The sequence below is a fragment of the Cicer arietinum genome, chromosome 3, assembly GCF_000331145.2.
Source record: "Cicer arietinum cultivar CDC Frontier isolate Library 1 chromosome 3, Cicar.CDCFrontier_v2.0, whole genome shotgun sequence".
Classification (NCBI taxonomy): domain Eukaryota; kingdom Viridiplantae; phylum Streptophyta; class Magnoliopsida; order Fabales; family Fabaceae; genus Cicer; species Cicer arietinum.
Genome location: NC_021162.2, coordinates 67618061 through 67632755, shown reverse-complemented (window position 1 = coordinate 67632755; position 14695 = coordinate 67618061). Strand labels below are relative to the sequence as shown.

The 14695-nt window shown below is 31.4% G+C and overlaps 2 protein-coding genes across 9 annotated transcripts in view; both read left to right on the top strand.

Moving 5' to 3' along the window:
* Positions 1–7767, top strand: part of LOC101495752 (transcription factor bHLH48) — a 9354-nt gene extending 1587 nt beyond the window's left edge. Inside the window, exons 3-8 of the mRNA XM_073366566.1 lie at positions 1–81; positions 191–256; positions 5293–5361; positions 6121–6192; positions 6827–7034; positions 7316–7767. The exon at positions 1–81 is cut by the window's left edge and continues 16 nt beyond it. Coding sequence (XP_073222667.1) covers positions 1–81; positions 191–256; positions 5293–5361; positions 6121–6192; positions 6827–7034; positions 7316–7353 — 534 coding nt within the window. The 3' untranslated portion in view covers positions 7354–7767. The remainder of the gene's footprint in view (positions 82–190; positions 257–5292; positions 5362–6120; positions 6193–6826; positions 7035–7315) is intronic.
* A 3156-nt stretch (positions 7768–10923) lies between these two features.
* The window catches only part of LOC101495092 (tRNA-splicing endonuclease subunit Sen2-1), a 7496-nt gene continuing 3724 nt past the window's right edge, over positions 10924–14695 (top strand). For 2 of the 8 annotated variants that reach the window (XR_003471901.2, XR_003471904.2), the window contains exons 1-3: positions 10924–11155; positions 12402–13124; positions 13213–13269. Coding sequence is in view for 3 of the 8 variants with exons in the window: in XM_027332609.2 (XP_027188410.1) it covers positions 12407–13124; positions 13222–13223 (720 nt within the window). In the remaining 5 variants the exon portion in view is untranslated. Of the gene's footprint in view, positions 11156–12401; positions 13270–13422; positions 14663–14695 lie in introns of those variants that run through there. The other 6 variants (XM_073366066.1, XM_027332610.2, XR_003471903.2 and 3 more) reach the window with 5 other exon arrangements.

Genomic DNA, 14695 nt, shown 5'->3' with positions numbered 1-14695 from the left:
GGTGACGGTGAGAAGCTTCCGTACGTCCATGTTCGCGTTCGACGTGGTCAAGCCACAGATAGCCATAGCTTAGCAGAGCGAGTAATTTCCTCATTAATCACTAATTAATTAGTTTGTTTAAGTTCAATCACTTTAATGTATAAATGAAGTATTTTTTTTTTAATATAAATCAATCGCTTTTGTGTTGTAGGCTAGGAGAGAGAAGATTAATGCTCGTATGAAGCTTTTACAAGAGCTGGTCCCAGGCTGCGACAAGGTCAGTTTCTCTTCCTTGTAGTGTAGTAGCACTAGAATAATTAATTGTGCTTTATTCATTTTTTGTGGATTTTCTGTTATATGTTTAAAGAAAAATTATTTAAAATGAATTTCATTTTCAACAACTTAATTACTTAATTTATGTTTTTCTAATTATATAATTCACTTATCATTATGTACAAAATAAGAATAATTAATAAAGATAAAAGTATAAATTATCATTATTTTTATTATGTACAAAATAAGAATAATTAATAAAGAAAAAAGTGTAATAATTATGTATTAACGGTATAAAATAAAATTATATATGAACGGTATAATTTTATATTTATATATAAATTGTTACTTTAAAAAAAAAATTACTTTAACTTAAGTTTTATTGGAGGTGAAGTAAACTTATGTAAATATTCTAATTTCTCTTTGTTTTCCCTTTATGAGGACTTCGTTTTGGTTACAAATCCTTTTCTAAGGTTAGTACTCCAAATTTCTAGCCTTTTAGCTCTTCTCTGACAATGACCATTTACCTTAAATTATTAATACTCAAAATAAATTGAGTTTAATTGTCATCTAATAAAATTATCACTCATTATACAATTAATTTCAAAATGTTTATGATTTGCTGGAATATAAAATACTCTTTAAATGCTAGTATAATGCATTTTCTATTTTCTCAAAAAACTATTCCTTTTATAATTAATGAATGTATCTTGGGCTTTTTGAGCAAATTGGGTCACTTCGGGAATAAGTTCGCTTGAATACTTTTGAGAGAAATTTATCTCCCACCTTTTCATCTTTGTCTCCCACCTTAAAGTATATAAAAAAATAATTTTACTTTTTTTACTTCCTACTACTTAATAATTAAATTTTTTGAAAAATTTAAAAGAATTTTGAAATTTTAAATGAATGTGAGATTTTTTAAATATAATTTTTTTAAAACTTTGAATGAATATGAAACAATTGATCCAAAAATTTGAAATTTTTGGATGAATGTGAAAACGTCGAAATGCAATATTTTCAAAAGTTAAAAAAAATTTCAAAACTTTGAATGGATAAGAAAGTTCCGAAATGCAATTCTTTCAAAAGTTGACAAATTTTTAAAAATTTTGGATGAATGTGAAACTCTTAAAATGCAATTTTTTAGAATTTAAAAAAAATTCAAAAATGTGATATTATCGAAATTTTAATAATTTAGAAAAATCTGACTATCAAATAATAGGGGATAAGATTGTATTTTTATGTGTTTTAAGAGGTAAAAAGTAAAGGTGAGGAGGTGAAAGATAGATTTATCTGATTTTAATTATTTTATTCAATTTTTAGGGTCTTTTTCTTATTAAAAAACAACAGCACATATCCCAAAATATATTTTTGGGAGAAAAAAATGTGATTTTTCTACAATTAAGTATGCATCCGAAATACATGTGGGGTGGTGAGAAAATAAACTTATTTTTATTGCGTTGTAGCAGGTGAATAGGAGTGAGAATAGACTAACTTACAATTAGTATGAGTTTGGCCTACGGTCTATCATATATTTTTTTTTTATTTAATTTTTTTTAAAAGTTTGATTGAAAAGTCTATTTAAAAACTTATTTATATTAAAGCATTTAAATAGTATATTTTATATTTTTTTAAATAGACTAAATTAGACCTCTATATATAAGAAAAACTAATAAAATAATAAATATAAAAAAAGTAATAAAATTATACATTTTTTTATTCAATAAATACTAAATTACTAACAAATAAATATCAATGTTAATAAATAATAATAAAATTATATATATATATATATCGGCCTATTAAGCATAATAATAAGTTTTAAAAAAAGTCTGAGACGAGACGTATGACATTAGACTTAACCTATTTTGGGATCTTATACCATATTTTCTTTGAAACACTGTAGTTACTTAACACACAATCTATGGCGCTACGTTCATGCACAAAAATGTATATGAAACCTTAGACAAGGCTTAACTCCCCATAAGAAATTTTTGTAGAACACTTATTAAAGAATTTAAAAAGATAATTTATTACTTCTTTCATTTTAAAATAATTGATCCATTTGTTAAAAAAAGTGTTTTAAAATAATTGATCATTTCAATTTCTAATGTACTTATTTTCTATTGTATCATCTAATTAATATTACTTATTTTATTTTTCATATAATATCTTTTACTTTTTATTTATGACACTGATAATGTACTAATACCTACCAAAAGATGTTTTAATAAAATTAGTATTCTCTCTTTCATTCATACACTTTTATTAATATGTGTGAAATGATCAAATAACCCAATTATTTTATGATAGAGAAAATATTAAATATGCATGAAAAATTGTGTATTCAATTGATTAAAAGTTTAAAGCTTAGTGTTTTTAATATAAAGTTTCATTGTTTTTTCTTAACAAACACTTGTTACGAATATTCTAAAACTAATGTGCAACCTTTTGACTTACCAAATAATTGACATTTTATAATAACATCACATGTAATTTGCTTTCACCAAGTGTTATCACGAAGCACCAGTCCTTACCACAAAGAATATGCAATGTTGTTAAACTCTCAAAGTTAATTCTTAAACTTTTACAAGTTTATTATTTTAAGTCATAGAAACGAAACAAGACAGTATGCATGTAGATTTTATGTTTGATAAACTCTTACGAGTTTATGAAAACTCTAATAAAATTAGTAAAACTATCAATTTTACTAGTGATTTACAAGTTTGTGATTCTATATTAGTTTATCTTAAAATATAAAATTTTGATAAGTATGAACCATTATCCAATTTTATTTAATTATATATGTGTTGCAATATCTATTGATTTAAAAAAGTAAATTTCTATTTTTAGTGTTGTTTTTAGGGAGAACTATTATGCCTCAATATGAGTTTGTTATTTTTCTATCATTTTATTTTGGTCTATCATAAATATGTATCTATTTAAAAATATTTTTAATTTATTATGGTGATAAAATGTTGAATTATTATTATTATTATTATTATTATTATTATTATTATTATATATATATATATATTATTTTAATATTACATAATAGTTATGAGTCAGATTTTATAAGCTTTAAATTGGTGAGAATGGTGTCAAAGTAAACGAACAAAAAAAAATCCATTGATTCATCTCAAGCTATGCAGCTATTGTCTGTTGAAAGAAGGAAAGAACAAAGAATTTTGAGGGACGGGGTGTTTATCGTATGGAGGTGGTGTGTGGCTATTGTCTTATCGAGAGACTTTAACACCACATTTCCACTCAAAATTTTAAAGCATTAGGTATATGGGTCACCTCTTTTATATATCCAACATTTATTCAATTCTTAGTGAATGTGAGATTAACCACTCATACTTGAATTGACTCTGATACCACTTGTTGAGGAGTTTGAGGGAGCGTCGAGAATAACAACGGGCCAAATGCTCCAGAATTTACAAGAGACTTTGACACCACGTCTCCATCCAAACCCTTAAGTCAATGGGTATATAGGTTACCACTCTTATATATAGAATGTTTTACTCATTTTTAATCAATATGAGACTTGATCACTCACACTTGAATTCAACATGAACAAACAAAATTGTGTCTTCTAAATGGTTATGACACTTGATCTAGTATCTTGGATCATCAGCATTGGCTGCACGTGTTATGCAAATAATAAAAATATGACAATTTTTACTAGCCTATTTTTACTAGTCTATTGAGTCACCTACTATTATGTTACCACTATTGGACTATTTGGATCACGTCCAAATGTCCAATCCTAAACATGATAGGGTGTTAAGAGTCTCACATTGGATGACGTGAGTGGGTGTGTCAAGAATTCCATATTGAATGGGATAAGATTTTGCGGGGATTGTATGGGACCAACTTAAATTCTAAAAAGGCATGGCAACAGCAAAAGGGCTAAATAATTTAAAAATACTCCAATTTGATAAATTGGTTCAATGTCATAGTTTGATAATAAAAACTAAAGTAGTTACTTTGGGTCTTCCACATAACATTTTCCTCCAATATTAGTTTTGGACGTTCTGGCTTTGCTTTAATGTCTATTGCTAATCTTAAATATTTATTGGACTTTTCTTTAACTAATTTTTATTTTCGAACACGTTTTAGTTAAAATTTGGCTTTATGAAATGTGAACAAAAAGAGTATTCCTATAGAATTCAAATGAGAAATAGTAATCTAACGTAAAATAAAGGGGTAATTTTTGGTGTTGTAATGTTTGTTTCATTTCAGGATCATGTCATTAGTTCAATGATTAAATTGCAAACCTTAGAAGTAAAATGAATGGATAAGATTTGACACTTAGCATATGTTTGGTACTATGTTCAGCCAAGCTTAACGCAGAGTGAAGCAAAGCTACATGTTGTAGCTTTTGGTTGAACGTGAGAACTCACCGTGAAAATAGATTGTTCCAAACACACTAGTAGTGTGTGTGTATCATTGATTGTATACGAAGTTAAAGCGTTTACGGTATTCACCTTTCATATCAACTTCAATTTTCCGGCTTATTGTAAAGACTGTACGGTGAGCATGTGGGCGATAGAGAGAGAGATGGGGGGTAGCTCTCCAGTGTGCATCAGGGGTCCCTTTCGTAAGTGAAGTTTTAATCTATGGGTTTTGTATTAGTATGCATCAACATAGGATGATAAAAGTGAGGGGAGAAAAGAGTGCATATTTTTGGTGTGCTTCTACCAACCGAGAGACCTACCTGGCTTGAAACATTTGTATGATAACCCTACTTTTACTAGTAATAATAAACTAATAATAATGTCACCTAAACTTAAATGGCCCTACTTTTTTCGTATGATAACCTAAATGGCACTACTAGTAGAAGTAACAGGTAACAGTAATCACAATAGTACATGCTTCATGTTGTTCCATAAACGAGCCCTTGTTTTTGTTTGATGTAGAAGCCTTAATTACATGGACTTTATGGTTTTGTAGTGCATTTGGTGGATTATGTTACATTTCTCAAAATAGCCAATATCTGTCAAATATTGCTCATGCCCTACATGACATGATTTACTGCAGATATCTGGAACAGCATTGGTTCTGGATGAAATCATCAACCATGTTCAGACTCTACAACGTCAAGTGGAGGTCAGACTCTTCACATTGCAAACAGTTGACATGAATATTTTTATAATCAGCAGGCTATACGTGTTAATTATTTTCTATTTGGCTCTCAATTAATAATGGATTATGCACAAATCTTTTGAAAGAAAAGGTTGGGTTTCTTCCCACATTCTTTCCTTCATCAAAATTGATATTTAGTCCTATAAAGCTAGTGTGGTGTACTTGAATATTTTGAAGGGTCATTGGGAGTATAAAGCATTGCTTACCTATAAGAAGTAGTAAGCATTGTACATCAAACATTTAGCTGTCATGGTCCCATTATTTTGGACTATTTAACTCAGGATCTACTTTAAAAAATCGTTTTCTCAATGGGTCTACCTATTATCCTCCCCTCACATTATGGACTTTCCACATGTTCACTGGTATATATTTAGAAATGAACAATGAGTCTAGTCTGAGAAAATATCTCACAATTTGCAAGACTGAGAACATTTTGTATTGGAAGACAACATGGTTAGGGGTGTATACGGGTTGGGTTGGGCTGTTTTTTCCCAAACCTGATACCCGAACCGATAAAGGATATTTGGGTTGAGTTGAGCTCTCAACCTGTGGTTTTTACATTAAATTCGAGCCAAACCAACCCAATTATGAGCGGGTTTGATTGGTTTGGGTGACTGAGTTCGCGGGTTTACCCGTACACATGAACACCCCTAGATACGGTGATCTTTGAGTTAAATTTCATCACAATTGTTTTATTCTCATTGACTTGCTCACTTATTGCAGATCTTATCAATGAAACTGGCAGCAGTTAACCCAAGAATTGATTTCAACATAGACAGATTATTGGCTGCTGATGTAAGTATTATAAATTAATCTAACTTAATTTTATCTTTTGTTGAAAGAAACATAATTGATGTATTTATTTCCTGGGTCAGGGGATTAATCTGAATGAGAGATAATATATATGACCTCTTCTTATTAAGCACTTTCTATTCTTCCTTTATTGGTTCCATGAACACTTAGTGTACTTGTGTTTGCTTAATGCATATTTGTCCAATAACTGAAAAGGTACATGGGGGACACTGAAATATGCTTGTAGCCATTTATTGTGATTTTGATTTATGGCATTCTGTAGGAGGTCATACCAAACCAACTAAGAAGCACTATAAATATTACACAAAGTAGCAATGTGAGTGTCGGTAAGGCCAATAAGTGCCTAGGTTTGCACTTGATTGCCTAAATCTATCCTATTCATTAATTATGAATCCTCTGTCATATTGTAGTTAAAGCCATTGCATCTCAATCCTTGAATCAAGGGCAGGAGTTGCTAGCTTGGTTTATCAAATTGAAAATGACTGTTTGATGTCTTCCCCCTGGGTTTGGAGTTGGGGATGCATGATTTTGATGAAGTACATTGATTTATATTACAAGTTCAGCATTTTCATTTAATGTTTAGAACAAGCGATAAAATCTCCTTGGTAATTTGCAGGGATCATCTTTAATGGACATTAACTTACCTAGCATGGTTTCACCTCTCGTCTGGCCAGAAATCCCACTCAACAGTAACAGACAGCAATATCAACAACATTGCCAATTTGATGCATTCCATCAACCACTTTGGGGAAGGGAAGAAGACAACCATAATTTCATGACTCCGGAAAACTCACTCTTGAGTTATGACTCCTCGGCAAATTCAGGTAGATCAGAATTTAGCTTATGTTGTGCATGTCTGCTCTCAAAAAAGATACCTTTAATATAATTTGTTTACTTCATGGAATGATGGTCTTTATAAATGCATAGTGATAAGAACTCTTTTCTGTCTGAGGGGAAATGCTTTAATAATGAAAATCATAAAGGGTCCTCGTGATCAGTCGCTTTATTCAAACATGAAATACAAAGTACAGAGTTTATTTAACATTTTAGTTTCCCAACAAGAAAATTTTGAACCTTATTCAGTTCAATTAAAATTGTGTTACAGCATCTCTGCACTCAAATCAACTAAAGATGGAGCTCTGAAAGCTTACAGAAGTCGTCGTATCGGTAGCTATTAGCCTAGAGTGTATATATCAAATATATTATTTGCAGTTAACGATGATTTGAGCGGTCTCAACATCCAGCAGGGTTTCCATGTCTTCTATTTGTAAGAGTCAGTTGGAAACCTGGATTTTCTTCGGCCAGAAAGGAAGAAGAATTGGTATGCTATTCATATATAATATTATCATCATTATGTATACTGACTATAGGGGTCATTCAATCTATATAAGGTGTGATTGAATCAATATTGTAAAATCATAGAACAGACTATGACTGAACTATTCGGAGTGAGTTGCTTTGTTCATTGAATGTTACTTAGATGATTGACTCGTTGTGGGGCTTTACCTTAACAGACTACTTAAATCTTTTAATTATATGCGATATTTCTTTCTTTTCTTTTCCCATTTTCATCACAATTAATAAAGTTGTTTATTGAAGATGCATATCATATTAAACTCTCCAACGCCATACTCAAGTAGCATGAACTAATCTATACCTATATATGTAAATGAAATGTCAGAACTTCTCAAAATAAATAGCAATATCACACTCAATAATTTAGCTCTACTAGATTGAGAAGGCCATCTTCTAAATATTGCAATAATTTGTTCAACCTATTCCAAGGCACGATATACAGGATAATGGATGATTGTAGTTTTCTGAAGCACTAAAACACACGAGGAAGGCATGAGAAATGACAGTATCTCGTTTTTTCAACTGCAGCAGATGATTGGAAATTATCAATTGTCATTATCATCTCTATTTACTATTATAATATATTAAAATAGGCTCTTAATTCTGTTAAAACAATATTGGAATCTGCAACAAAGATTAAACCAACAAAATAGAAGACAAACAATTGCAGAAGAAAAACGAAAACGCAGAATGTTTAGAAAACCAGAAAACGGAGATTGATTATTGTTCTCCGTTTTCTGCAGTTTTCTAAAACAGTTTTCCTTTCTACAGTTTTCTAAAACCAATTTTCTCTATCAATGCAAACGAAAATTTAAGAAGGATAAGGGAAGAATAACACCAAGAATTTACGTGTTCGGTCTCAATTGACAAGACCTACGTCACGGGCAAGCAAGCAAGATTAATCCACTATGAATCTTTGAATTTACAAGATTAAAGCTTCCTCAAGATTGTTCTCCTAGTATCTATCAATATTGAAACTCAGCAATACTAATCTTCATCACAATCTCTCTTTCTTTTCCTTTAATCTATCTCTCTCTGAATTTCTATGAATCATGAATTGTATATGCCTCTCGTAGTTTTCCAGTTTTCACTATTACAACAACATTACTTTTCTGCCACTACATTACCTCAATGCATTTACAACTATAGTATTTAAATGCATTTACTTAATTAATTATAACCACCTTGTCATAACTAACTTGGCCAAAGGTAGTTATAACAACTCTTAAGTATAACTAACTTTATGATTTGAGGCACACATTCACAATTCTCCACCTTGACTCAATATCAGAATAATTCAATTATTGTCCTTGTTGCCATTGTACCAACTTTATGCTTTATTGTAAATAATCTATTTGAGACATAACTTCACAATTCTCCACCTTAACTCAATATCAGAATAATTCATTCATAGCCTTTGCTCTTCAAGAACATCCCAAGACAGATTTTGATCTTGAATTGGACTTATGCTTATTTCTATTTGATCCTTTCATTTCAATTCTTCCTCTGGTCACATTCAGAATTTCAACATGATTATCATTCTTGACCTCAATTCTTTTATAGCTTTCCTTTGTCCGAATGGAGGCCTACACTTCTTCAAGAGTAATTGTTTGTTCTCTTCCAAATATTATAGCATCCTTGAAATGTTCATATGAATTTGGCAGGGCTTTAAGCAAGGTTAGAGCTTTGTCTTCATCATCTATCTTGACTTCTAAATTCTCCAAATCATCAAGGATCTTGTTAAAATCAGCAAGTTGAACCGCGACAGGTTTCTCTTCATCCATTTTAAAAGAGAACAATTGTTGTTTCAAGAAGAGCCTATTTGAAACTGATTTAGTCATGTAGAGAGATTCAAGTTTAACCCATAAGACTGTTGTTGTTGGTTCCCTTGCAACCTCCCTCGAAGCTTTGTCTCCAAGACACAAGATGATTGTGCTCTTTGCTTTTTCAATCAGTTCTTCCTTTTCTCGTGCAGTCATTGTTGCAGGAAGAGCTGATTCACCCTTCAATGCGTTCACCAAGCCTTGTTGTACCAGAATAACATGCATCTTTATCTTCCATAGACCAAAGACATTTTCTCCATTGAACTTTTCAATATCAACATTTGTGGTTCCAACCATTATTGCTCCCATTCCCACAGACGACGCTAATTGTTAAAAAAATATTGGGATCTGCAACAAAGATTAAACCAACAAAATAGAAGACAAACAATTGCAGAAGAAAAACGAAAACGCAGAATGTTCAGAAAACCAGAAAAACCAGAAAACCAGAAAAAACCAGAAAACGGAGATTGATTATTTTTCTCCGTTTTCTGCAGTTTTCTAAAACAGTTTTCCTTTCTGCAGTTTTCTAAAACCAATTTTCTCTATCAATGCAAACGAAAATTTAAGAAGGATAAAGGAAGAATAACACCAAGAATTTACGTGTTCGGTCTCAATTGACGAGACCTACGTCACGGGCAAGCAAGCAAGATTAATCCACTATGAATCTTTGAATTTACAAGATTAAAGCCTACTCAAGATTGTTCTCCTAGTATCTATCAATATTGAAACTCAGCAATACTAGTATTCATCACAATCTCTCTTTCTTTTCCTTTAATCTCTCTCTCTTAATTTCTATGAATCATGAATTGCATATGTCTTTCGTAGTTTTTCAGCTCTCACTATTACAACAACATTACTTTTCTGCCACTACATTACCTCAATGCATTTACAACTATAGTATTTAAAGACATTTACTTAACTAACTATAACCACCTTGTCATAACTAACTTGGCCAGAGATAATTATCTCTTAAGCATAACTAACTTTATGATTTAAGGCACACATTCACAAAATCATTTATATGCATCTAGTCACATTTTATGTAATATAATTATATTTGTGTCACCTCACATTTACTAAATTTATTAAATTCACATTTAATAAATTCACCTTACTAAATAGATAATTTATGTCTAGAATCTCTTCTTTTTTTATTCTTCGTATAATACACAAGTTCATTTTATAAAAAAAAAAAATCAACATTAATAACAACTAATAATACAATAGACATTTCACTTTTATCTATTTAGTAAATGTGAATTTATTATGTAACTATTGTTAGACATAAATTATTCTTTAGGCTAACTTTTTTTGTATAACAAAATTGCTCTTGCTCTTGAGATATTTACTTTATACAATCTTAAAATTTACATAACACAATTCTAACTTTTATTTTTAAGCAATTTTAACTTTTATTTTTAAGTTTTGAAGTCTTAACAAATATCTGAAGACATTTGTTAGTTTTTCTCTCTAATAATAATAAAATAAATAATAATTAGGCAAATATTATTTTTCAAATATAAAAACAAAACAAGTAGCCATTCCCGCGATCGAAGAGCGAATAAGACCATTTTTCTTATTTTCAAAGAGTCCCTTCTCCCTCACACCCCACTCGCTCACTTTAGCCTAAAACCATAAAACATTTCTCTAGTTTTTGCTACACTTCCATCACAAGAACGTGAAGGGTTAATTACAATATATCTTTCATCTCTTCACAAGAGAAAAAGGACGCTCCGCACCTCCGCCTCTGCTGTTCGTCAAAAAAGGTTCGGATTTCAGTTTCGTATTTTTGTTTATCATCAGAATTGATGTTTGGAGTTTGGATTTCAATTTAGATGTTAGTGCTGATTTTTGTTGCATATAAGGTGTTTGATTTTTTGTTGCATATAAGGTGTTTGATTTTTTGTTGCATATAAGGTGTTTGATATTTTATTGAATATAAGGTGTTTGATTTTTTGTTGCATATAAGTTGTTTGATATTTTGCTGCATATAAGCTGTTTGATTTTTTGCTGTATATAAGGTGTATGATATTTTTCCGCATATAAGGTGTTTGATTTTTTGTTGCATATAAGGTGTTTGATTGTTTGTTGCATATAAGGTGTTTGATTGTTTGTTGCATATAAGGTGTTTGATTGTTTGTTGCATATAAGGTGTTTGATTTTTTGTTGCATATTTGATTTATACATATTATAATTTTATGTCGGCCACTCCAAACTTTTTAGTCAAGCTCCGCCACCGGCCCAGAATGATAAAATGACAACCAAAACAGAGAGTTACAGAAAAAGTTCAAAGAAAATAAAAACTGCATCAATTTTGTATTATTTCAATAATTTTGACACAGGCCTAACTTAAGACCACAATCTAGAAGCATCCAAATTCTTGAGTCAGGTGAAGACGGGAAATAGACATGCCATGATTAAAATATTTGAACCATTTTTTAAAATATTTCCTCTGCTCTCATCCTATTCCCCACCTTTAGTTAAACGGTTATTTATCTGACTTCGTGTTATGCTTATGATTAACTTCAAATTTGGTTTTTACTCAATCCTGTGTGTAAACATTTGATAACTCATCTAAATAAGTGTAATTCTTATGAGGCCTTGTGTCTTATAATTTACTTGATGGTTATAGGGTAATTCAGAATAATGAAAATTGATTTTGGTATGTTTGGGAGTTCTAGATTAGAATTGATTTTAACTTCAAATTAGGATTTATAGCTTTTGTCCAAACTTGATTTTTACCCTCAAATTTACTAGTCAACTCATTTTCCCTCCAAACAAATCATTTTACTTTATACTCATTTTTAACTAAAATTAATTTTACAAATCAATTCAATAAAAATCAATTTTTTCTACCGTAAAACCGAACACAAGCCCAGGCAACTTGAAATCAAATGGCATGAACTTTTCTTCCAATAAATTTTTTCTATGTTCTGTCATTACCTCTTTGACTGAGCTTTACTAAATCAATATGAACTTGAAATTGAACATCCTTCTACTTATTTTTAAAAGGCCAAATGGCACCAAGATGGAAAGGAAAAGATGCAAAATCGAAAAAGGATGCAGAAGCTGAGGCACTTAAAGAACCCATGTCAAAGATTATATCACAACTTCACACTTCTTTAGTTCTATCAAATACTTGTGGATTTCTCTGTGATAACTCTGTACACTTAGCAGTGCAAGCAGAACAGCTTGACCTGCTCGATAAAGCATGCTTTGGTCGACCTGTGAGATCAGTTGAAAAGGACATGTACTGGTTTCAATTAAGTTTAGAGGAAGCATTCTACCTATGTTATTCCTTGAAGTGCCTCAAGATTAATGGTGGTAGTGATACTGGCCCCTCAAATGATGAAGAATTGTGGCATTGCTTCAAGTCCAAGAAAGAAGCATTCCCTTTTTTCTACAAGGCTTATTCTCACCTTCGAATGAAAAACTGGGTAGTGAGGTCAGGGGCTCAGTATGGTGTAGACCTCATTGTCTATCGCCATCATCCGGCTCGGGTCCATTCCGAGTATGGTGTACTTGTTCTATCACATGAGAATGTTGACGATGATATAAATGGAAGATTGAGAGTATGGTCTGATGTTCATTGCACAACAAGACTTCTTGGAAGTGTTGCAAAGACCTTATTAGTCTTGTACATTAATAAAAATGGTCACAGTGATGAGTCTCCGTCGTGTTTGGAAAACTATACCATTGAAGAACGTACAATCTCCAGATGGAGTCCAGAACAATGTCGTGAAAGATCTATTTAGACATTTCATTTTCCTAATATTATCATTCCCTTTCTGCATGGTTTAATTTCTGTTTCTTTTTGTTTTAGGATCTATAGAATCTACACGACAGAAAATACTCAACTTGTGCATAATAAAATTTGAAGGTTAGTGTTCGATCTGAACTTGTTCATCATTTTTTTTAATTATGCATGCGTTGTTTGTGGTTTTCATCCATCGTAAGTTCTTCAATGAAGCCTAATTGTTTGTTGTAGAACATGATATTTAATAGTTAACTTGCTTCTGCTTTGAATCTGTAGGTGGATAAATCATCCATAGTTAATGTACAATATGAATCCGTAACTAAGCAGTAACTAAATAATCCATAGCTTATCAATAACTAATTTTTTTATGCATACCATGGTTGAACGTGGAATAAATGGAGTGCTGGGCCAACCTTGTAGCACCCCTATTGAATAATTGAGTTCGATAAATGTGTTATGCCATTTGGAGACTAGTTCCAAACTCCAATCAGCAAATTCACACAACACAGCCGAGCTCTAATAAGGTTGGTAAAATAAAACCAATCAATGCTATACTGAACATGAGGAAAATAATAGGTTATGCGATATCCAATTGTCTAAACTAGACTAAAATCTACAAGTTCCCATTCAATTATTACTAGTGTGACTTCACATGTAGTAGTAGCTAAAATATGATCAGAGAACATAAGACAGGAAAGCAGTAAAGATTCTTGCTTATTTTTCATTCTTGAAGTTACATATTTGGTTTATAATGCCCCATTATCATTTAAAAAAAGGAGAGACCGTGTCATAACAGTACATACCTCCACCTCCCCAAAATACCCAGCATCATGCCTTACTCACAAGGGGAGAATAAACACAGTTCCACAATCAATTTTGGTACCATGTAACTCCAGATGCAGCAAATATGACCGAAGCAATGTGTCTGATGAGATCTGAGTCTCATCAAGTTCTTATTGACATGGGCAGCATTTGTCTATCACATCAGTTGGTTCTGTCATTTAAATCTACTCTCCAGACACATACCACACTCGAACAGGCCATTTTACTGAGTTTGACCCTAAATATTGTATCGTTAAATTTTAAGCTTCCTCTAAAGTCATCTGTGTGGAACTGTAGAGGATAATAGGCCCTATAAATTTGATTGTCTTCCAAGTATTTCAAGTATTAATGCTCCATATGCACCTTTGCTCCCAATCTTACTAGTAGTGGTCTCAGTGACTCGATTGTAATTTCAATTGTTTGCATTTTGTTGTAAATACACGTTTCATGTAATTTTGTCCCTAGTCAGAATAATGTACAACAAGCTTCCTCATTATACCATTTGTGGCATTGTTGAATGTTGACTCGGGCACCCTCACCAAGTTGTCCCGCAAAACTCTCCTAGCACTTGCAACATTGTGGTGCCTAATAAAGTACTTAAGATTATTGTTTTGTTTTTTATTTAGACAAAGTATGTACACGGCATGCCTTCGAGTCCCTCTATTATTGAATATCATAGTACCATATGCCTTATCTTTCATTATTTGTAATTTGTTTTTGCTGAACC